Genomic DNA, 18113 nt, shown 5'->3' on the forward strand with positions numbered 1-18113 from the left:
GAAAGCAATGCCATGTGTCAACAGAGGTCTGCCTGCTCTGTCCTTGTTCACTTGAAAGAATTAACTGGGCATGATCAGATGTAGTCACAGTGACTCCTTATCTGACAAAGTCTGTTTAGACATCTAAGAACTGGTTTTGAGGTCAGATGCAAATTCAATCCCATCTATGCTACTTGTTAGCTGTGGGACTATAGGCAGATTATTTAACTTCTCTCAGCCTTGGTTTCCTCCTCTGTAAAACAGAGGTAACAATAGAGCCTATCAGATGAGGGAAATGTGAGTAAACTCTCAGCACAGCGCCTGGCATATAGTACACTTTTAGAAATTTATTATCAGTCCTGCTTAATGACATGGCCTTTGGCAGGCCATTTAAGTGCTCTATACTTTGTTTTCCTTATTTGTAAAAGGGGAAGAATGTCTGCCATAGATAACTAACCAGGATGTGTCAGAAGGCACTTTGAACAAAACATAACATGCTATATATAATCAATAAAAGCAGGATTATCATTTTCCTAGAACTACACTAAAGCAATTCTGGTGGTCTCAAAAGTGTGCTTGTCTGGCTGCAGACTTAGGTCCTGATTTAGAGATGCGCGTGGGGCTGTTGGAGGAACCCGACACATGGGAAATAGTGATAAAGGCTGCTAAAGACAGAGGGTCCTGCCCTGACTGTCACTTCCTGCTGCTGCCACTAATGGCTTTGAGATTTGGCGCCTTCCTACCATGAGGCTTTTGCCGCTGGAAGGTGGTGAGTGCCACCCTCAGCTCTTGTTGGAGCATCTAATTGATAAAGCATCTCATTTGTAGACTTTATTGCCCCTTTCCTTCTTTGACTCTGGCACTTGCCAGGCTATCTGACTGTAAGAGGATGGGCTGAAAAAGTAAAAGGAAATGCAATTCAGACTTTTCGGTTTGGCTTTATCATTGCTTAACCTTGATTATTGCTTAGAGAAAGTTGAAAATATTGTTTATAATCGGTTCAATATTGTTTTTTGATCTTGATCTCAATAATGTATAAAAATTCAGGAATACAGCTCTATCAATTAACAAGCCAGCTATGGAACAGATTCTCTATTTAGATCTTGAAGTCCAGCTTGAAAGGGGCTCTTGATATGTCTCTATAACATATCCCATCATAAATCCAGCAGCCCCTCTGGTGAAGAGGACGTGAGAACGTTGTTCATGGTAGCAAATATATTTAATTCCTTTTTCACACTCTGAGCAGAGCTATTGCCCTTTTCTATATTTTCATAAACTAGCTGTACCAAATGTCACTTTCCTAATCACCATATACAGTAGTGATTAGTCAATTCAGCTTGATCCAGAGTTCATTTTCATGAAGGAAACAAACTTTTGAAAGTGTAGCTCAATATGAAGGATTCTATCAAGACACCTGGAAGGGACCAACAGTGCATTGTTTTGAAGGATAATTTGCCCTGGAACACTGCCAACCCACACTAAAATGTGCAGCCTTTCTCCAGTAAGTTGCTCTTTTCTGAGTATTTGGGGATTTGCTAAAGCCATCAATGTTTATGGATCATGATGTGGCAAGTAGGAGATCTCTTCCTCCCCTTCTCCCTCCCAACTTCAGAGTTCTAGTTTAGTTTCATTTTGTTAGTTTTTGGGTTTCGTGGCACCATATTCTAGACTCAGATAGTAGGTCTTCTGTCTAAAAGGCATGTGCGAAATAAGTGTTTATTGAATGAATGAGTGAAAGAAAGAGTAAATGAAACGATTGACATTTGAATGCAAAAGGTCATGCCTGAAATGGAGACAGAATGGTGGTTTCTAGGAGCTGGAGAGGAGCAAATAAGGAGTTTTTGTTTAATGGGTACGGAGTTTTTGTTTTCAAGATGAAAAGAGCTCTGGAGCTGGATGGTGGTGATGGGTGCAAACAATGTGTGTGTATTTACTTCTGTGCCCTTCAAAGTGATTAAGAAACAGTGATATCAGCAGATGAAAGAATAGGAGGTTCCAACCCTCATAGCCACACAAAAACATTGATTTTGACAATTATCCATGGATGAGAATACCTCTGTGGTAACTCCAGAATCCAGTGGAGAGATTCTAGAACCTCATTTAAGAAAAAAAAAAATCTGAGAATAGATACCTTGAAGAGGGTCATAAGAGCAGTTTTACTTTACTTGTGTCACTTCTTCCTTGAGGTAGCACAGCTCGATTCTAAGAAAGACCCCTTTGGCCTATGATTTATCCAGTGGGGTAAAGAAAGGGTGTAGTTACTGTGTGATTTGCACAGCCTCACAGGACATTGTCCAAGATGCTCACTTCTGCCTTGCCCCACCCCTAGATCACTAATGGGATTGACATGTTTGAATAGTCCAGGGGAAGCCAGGAGCAGGGAAAAGGGTCAGGAGCTCACAAAAACCATTGCATAGGTCTCATCCTATTAACTGACTGTGGACTCCACCAAGAGGCCCACCCGCAAACCCCATGGGATGCCTCACCTGAAGTCATATGCTCCCACAACTGGCTATCATGTGCTTCTAGCTATCTGTGTATATATATCCCTAGGATGGTGCATATAAGCCTCTGAGATGGTGTGTGCATGCTCTTAGATACAGCATGTGAATATCAGCCCCTAGCTCATTCTTTATATATAAAGAATATATATATATATATATATATATATATATATATATATATAATGGAATATTATTCAGCCTTAAAATAGAAGGAAATGCTGTCATATGTGACATGAATGGACCTGAAAGACATTGTGCTAAGTGAAACAAGCTAGTTATGGAAAGACAAAGACTGTATGATCTCACTTATATGTGGAATCTCAAATATTCAAACTGATAAAAGCAGAGAATAGATTGGTGGTTATCGGAGGGTAGAATGGTGATAACCTGGGGCAGGGGAAATGGGGAGATAGATGTTAGTCAAAAAGTACAAAGTTTCAGCTATGCAAGATTCATAAATTCTGGAGGTCTCTGTACAGCATGGTAGATAGATAACAATATTGTATTTACAGGCTTGAAATTTGCTAAGAGGGTACAACTTATGTGTGCTCACTATACACACCCACAAAGGGTAACTATGTGGTGTGATGGATGTATTAATTAGTCCGATTGTGGTGATTATTTCACAGTATACACAGCTATTAGATCATGAAGTTTTGTACCTTAAATGTATACAATAAAAATGGCTAAGATGGTGGATTTTGCGTTATGTGTATTTTATCACAATAAGAAAAATTGGAGGAAAAAGGACAGTGATTGATAGTTGGCCACTTTTTTTCTTCTAAATGCTGGAGATGAGAATGAAATTACAAGTACTATAGTCGCTAGGTCACACTTTATTTGTCCTGCCTATAAAGTGGGAGGAGAGAGGGAATAGAGTGACATTATCAGTTATTAAGCACCAATTATAGGCTAGGCACTGTGTTAGGACAGTGTATATGTATTATCTCATTTGATCCTTATGACAGTCATGTGAGATTGTGTGACCACCTATTTTACAAATGAAGAAATACAGGCTCAGAGTAGTCAAGCTGATTGCTCTAAGTCTCGCAGCTGGTCCTGAAAGCCAGTATTCTCGTTTATACTTTTGCATGATACTTCTTACCCACACACAGAAGGTGGAAAAAATACATTCCCAAATTTCTCTTAACATTTGGGAGCATGAAGGCTTAATTAACTTTACAACTTAAAGTTACATTCACTGATGTTCACTCTAAAAAAATGTGATACTGGAGAGTGAAGAAAGCTGAGCTTTGTTTCCCACCCTGACTATTTGGATGCTTTGCCGAATCCAAGGGATTTTAAGTTCAGGTTTGTAAAAACAATAGCTTTAGACCCATATTCTGTTAAGACAACTTTTGTTCTGACTATATTAATCTTTCTGAGGTCAGTAGGTTGTGACCAGAGCAAGGGTAACCAGTGGTGACTGTTAGCCTGTTTTTGTAACATGGTATCCCTTGTGGAAAGGAAAGTCCACAGTGCGTTCCACATGGGCATCAACTGAATTGATGGCTGTGTTCAGTTTCACATGAGACAGTGGCTCTGGGAACAAGGTACAGGACGGGTGTCATGTCTTGCCTGTGTCTGCCTTTTTTTCTAACAGCATAATCAGGTCCCTTTTCCCCTGAGCTGGAGAGAAAAGAATATTGTCTCTACATTGTGATTCCCTTGTCTTCTGCTACAGAGGGAAGAAAAAGGAAAGGAGGAGAGGAGAGCAGGGAGGGAGATTCCTCTGTAAGCCACATAAAATTATATCTTCTCTTTGGTCTTGAATGGTAAATACTGTACCTGCCACACCAGACAGGTCACCAACTGTATGCCAAGATGGTTCTGAGAAGCTGAGAATCTCTGGTTTTAAATTTTAAAATCCTAGATTACTTTTGATTATAGATACAATATAATAACTACATTAAAGGAGATTTAAAACTTAATTCAGCAAGCCAGTGGTCAGCCTAACCCAATGACAGATTCCACTTTTGCACAGGATCATGCCTTTTTGAACACTATTATTTCTGGTGTACTTCTCAGTCACTTTTTTTTAAAGCTTCTGTGATGATATTTACTATCTCTGAAATGGGTTGAATGTGTATGACTTGTCATTGAACCCTCCCTCTTTGGCCTCTGGAGATCATGTGTTTGTAGTTCAAGGAACTCACCTGAGTCTTGCCTTTAAGAAATAGTCCATTTGTCTGGATTTGTTCAGATAAATAAAGTAGCAGTAGTAAGAGTAATAATAATTAAAGCTAACACTAATAATATTATATTATTATTTCATGTAATCCTCCTTTGAGATAGATGAACTGTCATTGTCTACATATCACAGCTGAGGAAACTGGTGCTCAGAGAGGTTAAATAACTCGCCAAGGGCTCACAGATAGTGAATAGTGAAGCCAAAATGCAAATCCAGCCTGTCTTGCTCCAGAGAGAATATAGAGTGAACACATAAAATTTCTTAGTTACCAAGAAGTTGAGTCTCCATTAATAATAAGAAACAACTATGGCAGAACCAGATATAGTTTGTGGTAGATGGAGAATCTAAAGAAAGAATAACTGCACACCTTTCAGTCCCTTTCTGTATCAAACATTCTTGCTCTCAGTTGCTTTTACTTTGGTTGGAGTCTTACTCATTTTCATCTCGCAATCTCCCCTCTCCAGGATGGAAGCCACATGAGACTCTTGAGCATTTGAAATGACGCTTGTCTGAAAAGAGATGTGCTATAAGTAGAAAACATCAGATCTAGATTTTGAAGACTTAGTATGAACAATTATATAAAATTTCCCATTAACAGCTTTCAAAGTATTGATTGCATGTCAAATTAAAAGATGTTAAAATTAATCTCACTTATTTTTTAAAATATGACCATTAGAACATTTAAAATTCTTTCGACTTGCATTGTATTTCTACTGGACAGAGTTGCTTGGATTTAATAATTAGTATCTCTCTTCTTTGAGTTCTGCAGACTAGATGATGAAAGGTCTGTCTTCAAGAGCTTTACCTTTGGAACTGGTTTTAGCCATTTGAGGTTCAAAAGTCAATGTTAAGCCCCTAAACTTACTGTATTTAGTTTATTTATTTTAACAAGTTTAACTGTTTATACCCAATACGGGAAGTGATAAGAAAAGCATTTTATTTTGTCTGCTTAGCCCCAGCTTTGCTCTGAAATCAAATCTCTGACCAGAACATGGCTGCTACACTGTCCTGTGACCCCATGATTGATTTTTCTTTTCACACTGGGATGTGTGCTGGGGAAACAATTCTTTATTTTTCTGCTCATGGGCCAGCTGAAGAATTCCAAGTTGCCTTTGAAATGATTAAGAAACGATATAGCCTGTTATTATCTCTTCTGCTAGAGAACCTTAAGAATTAGTTATACTGTTATTGCCATCAACAATTTGAGACATACCTTTTAAATGTTGTATATCCCGAAAAAGAAGTCACAGCCTCCCTGCTTAAGGAACTTGGGACATTCATGAGAAGGTAGACGTTCTGATCTATTAGGCAGTGGCAAAGACTGAGTAATCAAGAGTGAGATGGTGAGGTTCAGTCTCTAACTTCAACATAGAGTCAGCAAAGAGAGTGAGCTCTGTGGTCTGCACCTTGAGTGTTTGGGGAGGGCTTTTCAAAGGCATTGAGCCTGGAGGGATTAGTAGTTTTTGAACTGTTCTAAAGTTAGTGATGTAGGCCAAGATGGTCACAGAAATGGGGATGAAGTTGCCAGGGGACGACTCGGGGAGGGAGGGAAGTAACCCCTGGGAACCAGTCACAGGTAAGTGTAAGTGAGGTTGTAAGTGAATAGATGATAGGGGTCTAGAGTCTGAGTTTGATTCAGGGGGAACCCGATTGTATGTTCCTAAGCAGAGCCAGGCAATGAAAACTGCAATCTCATGTTGTGAGGGACCACATGTGATTTTCTAATCTTCTGTTTGTCAGTGTGGAAGTTGGCACACAATGGCAAAGCATTAAAACACTTAAATAAACAATTATATAGTATTTATATGTGTCACACACTTTATTTTTAAATAAATACAAAACTTTAAAACAAATACATAATTATATCATGGCAAGTGAAACTGCTTCTCACTTGTAGTAGTCAATTTAAAGCCACATATTAAGTTAATGATACTGTAAAAGGCAGGTAGATGTAACAACAACCTTAAAGGTTTTCATCTTGCATTTTACTGATGGGCACCTGAGCCTCCAGAGGCCCCAAAACTTCACACAGCAGATTTATCTAGCAGTGGCATGCAGGGTGGGTTGAGAGTTGAGCAAGGAGGTCAGTTAGCAAATTCTTCAGGAGGGAGGTGTCGGGAGTCTTGCTCTGAAGTGGCGAGGATGGAGAGGAAACACAAGTGCTGTTGGTTGGGCCATTGTTCAGGCAGCTGTTGTCATGTGTCTGTTTATTCTCTGTACACTTGGGTTAATCTGGGATGACCATTTAGGGTGCAGACTCCTGGTGTGTGGCAGTGGTTCTGTATGGCAAATTGGGCGGGTGCCAAGAGAGAACTCATAATCCAACGCTGACATTATGGAGTGCTTACCATGGGCCACACATCTTATGCTAAGATCCTGAATTACCTCTTTCATTCCTAACCATAATTCACTGAAGTCTCTGCCGTTATCCCCCCTCTTTTATAGACGAGGGAACCAAGGCTCAGAGAGCTACAGTAATTTGCCACAAGTCACACAGCTGGTATTCAAACCCAAGTCTGTCTGATTGCAAGGCCTTGAACCATCATGCATACTGCCCGCCTCATTACTGATAGTGATGACTGTTGATAGCATCTTTCTCATATTTCTCCCCATTTAATCTTGAGTAGGAGTTTCTATGACTTAGCTCGGAACTCAGCATTGGAAGTAACAGAAATTCACTAGGCAAAAAGCTCCATTTCTCACCCTCCATGCCACATACTTATATATCTTATTCTGTGGTTTATATCATCATTAAAGTGGCTCTACTTGGCCCTTTAAGAAGCTAATTAATCACTAAATATAAACCACAACTTGTTCTTTTCAGTCCTCTGCATGTTTCTTCCCCCCATTGTGTGATGCCATCTGGTGCTATGAGCTCATGCTTTTTGTGTTCCTTTTCAGAGAGCCAGATTCATTGCTCTCTAAGCCCAGAAAGCCAGTTAATTTCAAAGTTTGCATGTATGACTTTGAAACAATTGGAATCTAATGCCTCCTTGTGGATTTTCACAGTATAAATTATTCCTTAACATAACACCACGTGGAACTTCCGTCTTTACCGCCATCATGTATATATGTATGCTCGTCTTTTTATCAAAAAGACCTAATTTGTCGTTGGTTGCTTGATTTGTTCTGCCAAGCAACTACAGGTCTTTTCCTATAAGAATTTTTGTTGTTTCATTTTGTCAATTTAATATGTGTGCTGCAGGGAGCCAAACCTTAATGATACTGCTTTCCTCTTCAAATCTTTCTGACTTTCTGCTATGACAGTGGAACAAGTGTTTAAGAACGAGGACATAAAACAGCTAATGGCAGGTCTCTAACACTGCTGCTGAGCTGTCTTTGATTCTCACTTTCTAATTCTGCCTGAAGTCTCTAATCATCTTCCAAGGGAGTGGAACACCTGGACCATAGAACATTTTCTTGCAAACTCAGCTGTGGAGCTCTGGGCTCACTACCAGACCCTCACTCTTTGGAGTTCTTGAGTACTTCTTGCTCCTGTCAGCCCAGATCTCATCATTTTCCCTACTCTCTTTCTCTTCTCATTTCAGAATTCTTGGCACTTTAAATTTAGCCTGAGAGCCCCATGGAGAAGGAAAGGGGATTTAGTGATGTGTGCAGTACCTCATTCCTGGCACATGCAGAGGAAGCAGGAGAACCCTGGGCCAGCTGCCACCTCCTTCCTGCTACTTTTCTTGCCCACTGGGATCCTGCCCTTTACAAGCAAGGAGTAGAGGAGGAGATGGGCCTTGAGAATACTTGCAGTGATTTAAAAGGGACCACACATTTCCCTAGCACAGAATCTGTTCTAAGGCCAGCTCTTTTGAGTTTGAGAAAATAGTTTCTCCCCGGTTCACACTCTCTCTCCAGCATTGAGCAGCTTCTGTGAGTTGCAGGTAGGATGAAGCCACTAAGTCAGCCACGTAAACAACCCAATCTCCTTCAATTAAGAATCAGCTTTGTTTCCAAAAGAGCATATGTTGGTGCTAAATTGGAAAGATTGTTTTTTGTTTCAAATTGACAGTACATGTAGTAACTCTAGCTTAAGTATCCACAAAATTAAGATGTATTTCTAGAAAACTAAGGGCTGCTAACTTTTCTGAGTAACAGGATTTAATATGTAAAGTTTGGGTAACAGCACATATGTTAAAGCTCAGTTATAACCTTGTACCATGGCCTCAGACTAGTTACTTAACTCTCAGAGCTTCAGATTGTTTTACTCATTTCGTGTAGTTAATAATACCTTTTATATTTAGCTCACAGGGTTGTTGATTAGTAGCAAATGGATTTTGTCAAATACCTTTTCTGCATCTTTGAGATCATCAGGTGGTTTCTGACCTTTATTCTGTTGATATGGTATATTGCATTAATTGATTTTCATATATTGAAACAATCTCGCATTCCTGAGACAAATCCCACTGGGTTATGATGTACAGCCCTTTTCAAATGTTGCTGAATTCAGTTTTCTAATATTGTGCTGAGGAATTTTGCATATCTATTCATAAGGGGTAGTATGTAATTTCCTTTTCTTGCGATGTCTTTGTTTTTTTGTATCAGGGTAATTAATACTGGCCTCATAGAAAGAAGTAGCAAGGTTCCTTCATTTTCTATTTTTGTTTTGTTTTGTTTTGTTTTAAAGAGTCTATGAAGGATTGTTAATTCTTCCTTAAACATTTGGTTAAATTTACCAGTGAAGCCATCTGGTCATGGACTTTTCTTTGTGACCAAGTTTTTACTCAATTAATTACTAAGTCAGTTTCTTTACTTGTTATAGATGTATTAGATTTTCTATTTCTTCTTGAGTCAGTCTTGGAGTTTTATATTTCTAGGTATATGCCATTTTATCTGTTTTATTTAATTTGTTGGCATGTAATTTTTCACTGTGTTCTCTTAAGCTTTTCTGTATTTTTCTAAGATTGTGATAGCCTCTGTTTCATTCCTTATTTTAGTAACTTAAGTCTCCTGCCCCCCCTTTTTTTTTTCTGAGACACTGTCTTGCTGCATTACCCATGCTGAAGTGCCAGTGGCACCAGCCTGGCTCACTACAATCGCCACCTCCCAGGTTCCAACAATCTTTGTGCCTCAGCCTCCTGGGTAGCTGGGATTGCAGACATGTGCCACCACACCCAGCTAATTTTTTGTATTTTTACTAGAGATGGGGTTTCTGTATGTTGGCCAGGCTGGTCTTGAACTCTTGGCCTCAAGTGATCCATCTGCTTTGGCCTCCCAAAGTGCTGGGATTATGGGCATAACCAAATTTCAGTTTTGTTTATTTTCTCAGTTTTTAATTCTTTGTTTTATGTATCTCCACCCTAGTTTTATAATCTCTTTCCTTAGTGTGCTTTTTTTTTTCTAGTTTTTTTTTGTCGTTGTTGTTGTTGTTGTTTTAGCATTGAAAGTTAGGATACTCGGCCGGGCGCAGTGGCTCAAGCCTGTAATCCCAGCACTTTGGGAGGCCGAGGTGGGTGGATCACGAGGTCAAGAGATCGAGACCATCCTGGTCAACATGGTAAAACCCCGTCTCTACTAAAAATACAAAAAATTAGCTGGGCATGGTGGCGCGTGCCTATAATCCCAGCTACACAGGAGGCTGAGGCAGGAGAATTGCCTGAACCCAGGAGGCGGAGGTTGCAGTGAGCCGAGATCGCATCATTGCACTCTAGCCTGGGTAACAAGAGTGAAACTCCGTCTCAAAAAAGAAAGTTAGGATACTGATTTGAGCTCTTTTGGGTTTTGTTTTTGTTTTGAGACAGAGTCTCACTCTGTCACCCAGGCTGGAGTGCAATGGTGCAGTCTCAGCTCACTGCAGCCTACATCTGGATTTAAGCAATCCTCCCACCTCAGCCTCCCGTGTAGCTAGGACTACAGGAGCATGCCATCACGCCTGGCTAATTTTATTTATTTTTTGTAGAGACAGGGTCTCACTGTGTTGCTTAGGCTGATCCTGAACTCCTACTGCTCCAGGTGAGATCTTTTTTTATTATAGTCATTTACAGCTATAAAGTTCCCTCTTAGCATTGCTTTAGCTGCACCATGTAAATTTTGGTGTGTTGTGGTTTTGTTTTTATTAATTCCAATATGTTTTCTAATTTACTCTAGTGATTTCTTCTTTGCCTTATCGGTTATTTAGGAGTATGTTCCTTAATTGCCACAAATTTGTGAATTTCCCAAATTTTCTTTTATTATTTATTTCTAATTTCATTGCATTCTGGTGAGAGAAATTACTTTGCATGATGTTAATGTTTCTAAATTTATTGAGATTTATTTTATTGCCTACATAGTTTCCATCCTAGAGGATATTCTTTGTGCACATGAGAAGAAAGTGTATTTTGCTGTTGTTGGATGGAGTGTTCACAGATGTCTCTTGTATCCCCTCTCTCTTCCTCTGTACTATTATTGTCATACAAATTACATGTTTACACATTGCATGCCCATTAACAGAGATTTATAATTATTGCTTTATGTCTTTTAAATCAGATAGGAGAAAAAAAGTTACAAACAAAAATACATTTATTCTATCTTTTATGGTGACCTATGTTGTAACCTTTGCATGTGCTCTTTGTTTTTTAAATATGGGTTCAGATATTATCCTTCATTTCACCCTAAAGGACTCCTTCTACTATTTATTTTAGGCCAGGTCTGCCGGTGATAGATACTCTTAGTTTTTGTTTAGCTGGGAATATCTTAATTTTTTCTTCATTTCTGAAGAATAACTTTGACGCATGTAGGATTCTTAGTTGATAGTCTTCTTATTTCTGTGCTTTGAATGTGTCATCCTGTTCCCTTCTGGCTTCCATGATTTCTAATGAGAAATCAGCTGATAATCTTTCAAAGATTGTTTTTGCTTATATGATCATCTGCTTTCTTGTTGCTTTTGTGGTTCTTTCTCTGTCTTTGGCTTTCAACAGTTCGATTATCATACATCTGGGTGCAGGTCTCTGAGTTTATCTTGTTTATCTCTGAGTTTACTTGAACTTCTTAGATATGAAGATTCATGTTTGTAATGAAATTTGGGGAGCTTTTGGCAATTATTTCTTCAGATGCTCTTTTTCGCTCCTCTGCCTTTCCTCCTTTCTGCAGTTTTCATTATGCTTGTGATGGTGGCTCCCAAGTTTCTGAGGCCCTGACCATTTTTTAAATCGTCCTTTTTTCTTTATTTTTCTGAGACTAGATAATCTCAATTGGCCTGTCTTCAAGTTTGCTGCTTTTTTTTTTGTCATCTCAAATTTCTTTTATGCCTCTTAAGTGCATTTTTCTTTTCAGTTATTATGCTTTTCAACTCCAGAATTTCTTTTTTTTTTCCTTTTCAAGAATATTTCTGTCACGTTACTAATATTCTCTATTTAGTGAAACACCACTCTCATACTTTAGTTCTTTGGATATGGTTTTCTTTACTTCTTTGAACATATTTTAAATAGCTGATTTAAAGTCTTTGTAAGGCAAGTCCATATTTGGACTCCCTCAGTGATAACTTCTATTGATTGCATTTTTTTCTTGTTCTTTGCATGTCTTGTACTTTTTTGCTGAAAAGTGGGCATTTTAAATAACACACTATGGCAACTCTGAAATTAGATTCTTGCCTCTCTCCAGGGTTGATTATTGTTTTTATTGTTGTTGGTGGTGTTCCTTTAGTGGCTTCCCTGAACGAATCCTATGAGGTCTGCATTCTTTGTCATAGGAGGCCCCATAAGTCTCTGCTTGATTAGCTTAGTGGTAAACTAATGATTGTACAGAAATGTTCTTAGCCTGCTAGAGCCAGTAAACCTCCCAATCTTTGTCAGTGGGTTCTATGTGCATGTTGAGTATGCCTTCATCTCTGCCGTAGCTTTCACTTCCTGCTTAAAGAGCCTCAAGTTCAGTCTGATAAGTATCAAATGGAATGATAGTTTTGGAAAATTACAAACGTAAGCTACATTTGTGGTCCTTTACCTGTCATTGTTCTCATACCATATTGTTTGCCCTTTGGAAGCACAGACATTTCCTGATGTATAAACAGCTAACTAATATGCAAACAGCTACCTTTAATGCCTTAGACCTCACAACCACTGCCATGGGGCTCACGTTGAAAAAACAAATTTAAAAAAAGAACTTTGAATTTTAAGAAAATGTGTAGTTTCATTAGCAAAAAAAAAAAAAGCTTCTGAAAATCAGAGATAGTTTGGGTAGTTTTTCTCAAAATGAGATTCAAGGACTACCTGCATCAGAATTATTTGGGATGCTTGTTAAAATTCAGGTTCCTGGCTCCATCTCAAAACTTCTGATTCAGTATATCTGGGGTGAGGTCCAGGAGTTTACATTTTTAACAAGCCATGTAGGTGATTCTTACGTACACTAATATCTGAGAAACTCCTTACGGAAGATGATCCTGTTAGGAACATTCACAGGAGGGACTGACTGGCTCATGATGCAAACTGTGCTTAAGTATTAATCTCTTCCTTTCACTCTCTAATCTTTTTAAAATTTCACTTTTATATGCACTCAGATTCCACTGATTAGAGATTTATTTGCATCTATTAGGATTTTTTTAAACAGCTGCCGGCGTTAAAGGACTAACATTCATTCACACCTTTAAAAAAAATTATTTCAATCGGATTGCATTTATCCAAACAACTGGCCAAGATGATTTTAAATGAGAGAAGAACATTTCATATGTTTTTAAAATTTTGAGACAGAGAAGATGCTTTTCATGAAATTAGAAGTCTTTAGGAGAAGAGAAGAACGGACCCGTGTTAATTTATGCAGTAACACATGGGTGTGTGGGGTGGGTGTGAGGAGGCAGAGAGTGTACTAGATTAACCAATGTGTATATCTGCCCATATTAAAATATTGTGCCTAGGGGTGGCCATATCCAGATAGGGGAGGAAAATTATTTTCTTTCTTGTTCCTACTTTCAGTATTACCCTTTTCCTCGAGATCTAGAATTCAGGTCTGTATAATGGTACTAAGGAATGACATCACCTGCGCTAGGGTTAAATAGGCTTTTGAGGGTTGTCTGGAGATATAATCACCACCTAAACCATGTGGAAGGTTATCTTTATAGAAAAACGTCTTCTGGTTTCCAAATAACATGCTTCCCAATGAACTTCTTGAGGCTACCCATTTGGTTTGAGATTGGATCGGATTCAGATGTGTAATTTATTTTTTATTTTTATTTATTTATTTTTTTTGAAACGGAGTTTCGCTCTTGTTGCCCAGGCTGGAGTGCAATGGCGCGATCTCGGCTCACCGCAACCTCCGCCTCCTGGGTTCAGGCAATTCTCCTGCCTCAGCCTCCTGAGTAGCTGGGATTACAGGCACGCGCCACCATGCCCAGCTAATTTTTTGTATTTTTAGTAGAGACGGGGTTTCACCATGTTGACCAGGATGGTCTCGATCTCTCGACCTCGTGATCTACCCGCCTCAGCCTCCCAAAGTGCTGGGATTACAGGCTTGAGCCACCGCGCCCGGCCAGATGTGTGATTTATTTGTGTTAATTTAAAATTCTAAGTTGATCTTCCCAACCATCTGTGTACTTTTAGGCCATTTCTCCTTGAGGAATTTTGTGTTTAGGTAAAACAAACTCTGTACTGGAAAACAATTAGGGGAGTATAGATCCTCATACAATTTAACACATTAAAAAATGAAACCTGATTTTAAACATTATTTTATGTTTTATGTTTTTATTGCTGTGAATCAAGAGATTCTTATCCCCTCTCCCATTCAGTCGAGGTTAGGTTGCATTACTGCCTCAGGTCTCAGAATTCTGTTACAAATAAGCAGACTTGTAAATTGTGTTTCTTATTTCCTTCAAGGTATTGCGCAGAGATGCACGGCCATCAAGTACCATTTTTCTCAGCCCATCCGCTTACGAAACATTCCTTTTAATTTAACCAAGACCATACAGCAAGATGAGTGGCATCTGCTTCGTAAGTATTTCCAAGACAGGTTCAGAGAGGAAATGGTGTCTTTCTGAACAAAAGTCCCACTACCCTTCTCACATCTGGACAGAATGATGTTATTCTTACCCTCTGAGAGCCTCTGGGCCCAATCAGATGTGGTCAGAGACTCAGAGGATCATTGCACTATGCTGTGGACACAGCTTGCTTAAAAATAAAATGTGTGGAAACGTGGTATGAGGCCCTGTGAGATAGTCTGCCCTGGTGGCATCTGTACACAGCTACCTACTGAATCTTTTGTTTGCTGAGTCATTGGGTGTAAGGACCTGCTGTACTCCTTGTCTCAGTAAACCAAGGAGATTATACCTCAGGTGCTCTTATTTTTGTTTTGTATATACGATCTTTATTTTAGCTACTGTGTTTATCTCAGACCTTTGTATTTCTGCTAAAATACCTTTATGAGTGTATGTCATAATTTTCTCAGAGGGTGCCTACATCTCAATGAAAGGAACTATTCTTTTTCACTGTCAGGAAAATGTGAAATTCTAGAAAGGATCCTGCAGTGTGAAACTAAAGAGGGCTGATAGTTACCTAAAAACTATTGACTTAAGCTGCCTGGTGATAGATAGCTCCCCCAGACAAACAACTACAGTGAATGTTTTCTGGTCCTTGCCCCCATCAGAGATGGACATTGTTACTTTCCAATAAAATAAGTAACGAGGACTTCAGGACCTTGTTTGGTGGCCAAAGCCACCGTAGACAAATAATCAGAGTCTCATTCTGTAAGTAAATCTCTCTGTGGATTAAAAGGCATTGTTCTGAATCTCAAGCACGTAGCTCTTATGATATTACCAGAGCATGGTCTAATACTATACATATTATGACTGGCCACTTTAAGATGTAATCATCTTTCTAGAGAGCCGCATAGTTACTGGTTCCGGTCAGGGGAGAAAAGATCATCACAGGGGCCTGAAAAAGAACCTTAGCTCTTTAATAGTTTGTGCCCGTGATTGCCCAGTAAGGTGATATTTGAGCATTCTTCTTTTAATCCTTTTTGGAGTTCTCATGGAAAGATGCTTTTAGCAGTCTCATGCATGTGTTTCTAAAAAGTCACACTTGGTGATCTGTAGCGCATTTACTGGATAAGCTTAACATGACTGGTACTAATGCAAATCCCATGTGGATTATATCTGAACCTTGTGCTTTTCCATAGTCACAGAAAATAGACTGTCACTCAAACCACAGGAAATTTGGTAGGCTATAAGATAATAGTGACTGAACTATTATTACATTTTCCCTGCTCAGATGTGAATGTCTCAAAAGCTCCTTATACTGTTAACATTAAACTCAGCGTCTTTAAATTATCACTGTTCCTGGCCCCTTGTTCATTGGTGTCCACATTTCCTCTTCTAGGCAGAAATACTCTTTTAATTTAGATGCTCTGAGCTGGAAATGAGAAATCCCCCTTTAAAAAAGGGATGGTCCCTGTGTGGCTAAGATGCTAAGAGCAAGACTGGAAGCTACCATAATCCATCTTCCATGAAGTCACCCCTAAGATACCCAGTAGCCACACAAACACACAATAAAGTGATGGCTGCATGGGCAATTTCACTTTAGCAGAGCAGCCCACACTTCAAACAGTTTGATGTGCACCTTGTCTTGGCCCCATGTGTACACAGGTGTGCATGAGCCACGAGCATTTGCCCAGGCCTGTTACTTGGCCTCGGGGGAGCAGATGTATGCTTGGGATGTGTTGTTTTAAGAATGATGATTGAAATTTAGTTAACAATTTTTAAAGTTAGCTTTGTTAAAAAAAGAAATTCTTTGAGATGGAGCTGCAAAGTAAATAAAAAAGATTCAAAAGTTTTTTTGTTTTTTGTTTTTTAAAAAAAGAAGGAAGGGAATAGAAAACGTAAAATAGCCAGAAGGTAGGCAATGAGACTGATTTAGCAATTCAAGGCAAAGTATGTCCAGATGCATGTAGTCAGCTCTTGGTTTGGCCAGGGAGGTGGGGAAAGAGCTGGGTTTCTGGCTCAGTGGTCACAGTTGTGGCTTTGCCATAGACCAAACTTGACAGTTGGGCATACAGTGGAGACTTGTCCTATGGGAACAGTACCTCCTTCACCTGGGAAAATGGATGCCTAGGCTGTGGGACCTATGCTTTAGGGAAGAAGGCATTTACGAGCAGATGTTTTGGAGGAAAGGGTGTTTATGAGCACACGTATCCTATGTGCACGTTACACCAGTGTTCCAGTCACCACAGTTGCCTCCACTTTCTCAAATTGTTTTTGAAAATAGGCAGTAGATGTAAATGAGGAATTAAATAATTGACATTTGTGGTGATCGGATAAAACCCTATTTCACAATAGCTTTTTAGGCTCTTCCTCCCAAGCCAGATTACGTACAGCCGTTACTACGGTGGTAACCTATAATTCCTTCTTTTTTATTTTCTTTTTAAAATTTCAATAGTTTTGGGGGTACAGGTGGTTTTTGGTTAGCCTACATTTCTATTGCTCCATTAAGGCTAACAGAGATATTTCTCGAACCTACCTTGCTCTTGGTTTATTAAGTAATTCGACATCTGTTACTCAGGTCTGTCCTGGGCTTGTCTTCTACTCTGTCCTCCACTGGGTGTGGACTTCACCATGGACTCAGAGGGTAGAGTCTGAGCCTCCATTGGTTGCACGCCATCTGTCCTCTTATGGAATACCTGGGAAGAGTATTGCCTAAACCTCCTCACCCTGTAGGCTCTAAGCCCGTCCGTGAAACTTACTAATTTTCATAATCTATACAAAGCTCTAATTCTCTAATTCTTAATAACTTTCCTGATTCTGATGGTGAATGTTTGTGTCTGTTTTGAGATTAGATTTAAGAAGAATCACTGCTGGTTTCCTGGGCATGGCTGTAGCTGTCCTTCTCTGCGGCTGCATTGTGGCCACGGTCAGTTTCTTCTGGGAGGAAAGCTTGACCCAGCACGTGGCTGGACTCCTGTTCCTCATGACAGGTAGGCTGCATGCCTCGGGCCATCTGTCCCAGCCAAAGTAAAGGCTGCTCTGCATGCGGCTAGCTAGTGTGGCTTTGTTATCTCCCTGTTAATTTTGTTTTCACTGTTAGAAAAGCAACCAGGTCATTTGGCTTTGCTGGGAAATACAGAATCTAAGCAAAACAACAGTGTGAAACATGCAGCCTCCATATCCCCACCGTGGCCTGTTAGTAGGTTAGATAGAAGTGTCTTGGGTTTAATCTCTATATGAGCCCAGTCTGTTTTTTTGTCCCTTCTTTTTTTTTTTTTTTTTTTTGAGATGGAATTCCACTTTGTTGCCCAGGCTGGAGCGCAGTAGCACGATCCCAGCTGACTGCAACCTCTGCCTCCTTGGTTCAAGTGATTCTCCTGCCTCAGCCTCCTGAGTAGTTGGGGCTACAGGGATGTGCCTCCACAGCTGGCTAATTTTTTGTATATTTAGTAGAGATGGGGTTTTACCATGTTGGCCAGGCTGGTCTTGAACTCCTAACCTCAGGTGATCCACCCGCCTCGGCCTCCCAAAGTGCTGGGATTACTGGCAAGAG

At 39.6% G+C, this 18113-nt stretch overlaps 1 protein-coding gene across 3 annotated transcripts in view; it reads left to right on the forward strand.

The window, feature by feature from the left end:
• TMEM178A (transmembrane protein 178A) overlaps positions 1-18113 on the forward strand; it is a 52000-nt gene that overhangs the window by 23917 nt on the left and 9970 nt on the right. For 2 of the 3 annotated variants that reach the window (XM_039463030.2, XM_074396283.1), the window contains exons 2-3: positions 14463-14576; positions 17413-17550. In XM_039463030.2, the coding sequence (XP_039318964.1) occupies positions 14463-14576; positions 17413-17550 (252 nt within the window). The remainder of the gene's footprint in view (positions 1-14462; positions 14577-17412; positions 17551-18113) is intronic. The other variant, XM_039463035.2, reaches the window with a different exon arrangement.

The sequence above is a fragment of the Saimiri boliviensis genome, chromosome 1 (genome assembly GCF_048565385.1).
Source record: "Saimiri boliviensis isolate mSaiBol1 chromosome 1, mSaiBol1.pri, whole genome shotgun sequence".
NCBI lineage: Eukaryota > Metazoa > Chordata > Mammalia > Primates > Cebidae > Saimiri > Saimiri boliviensis.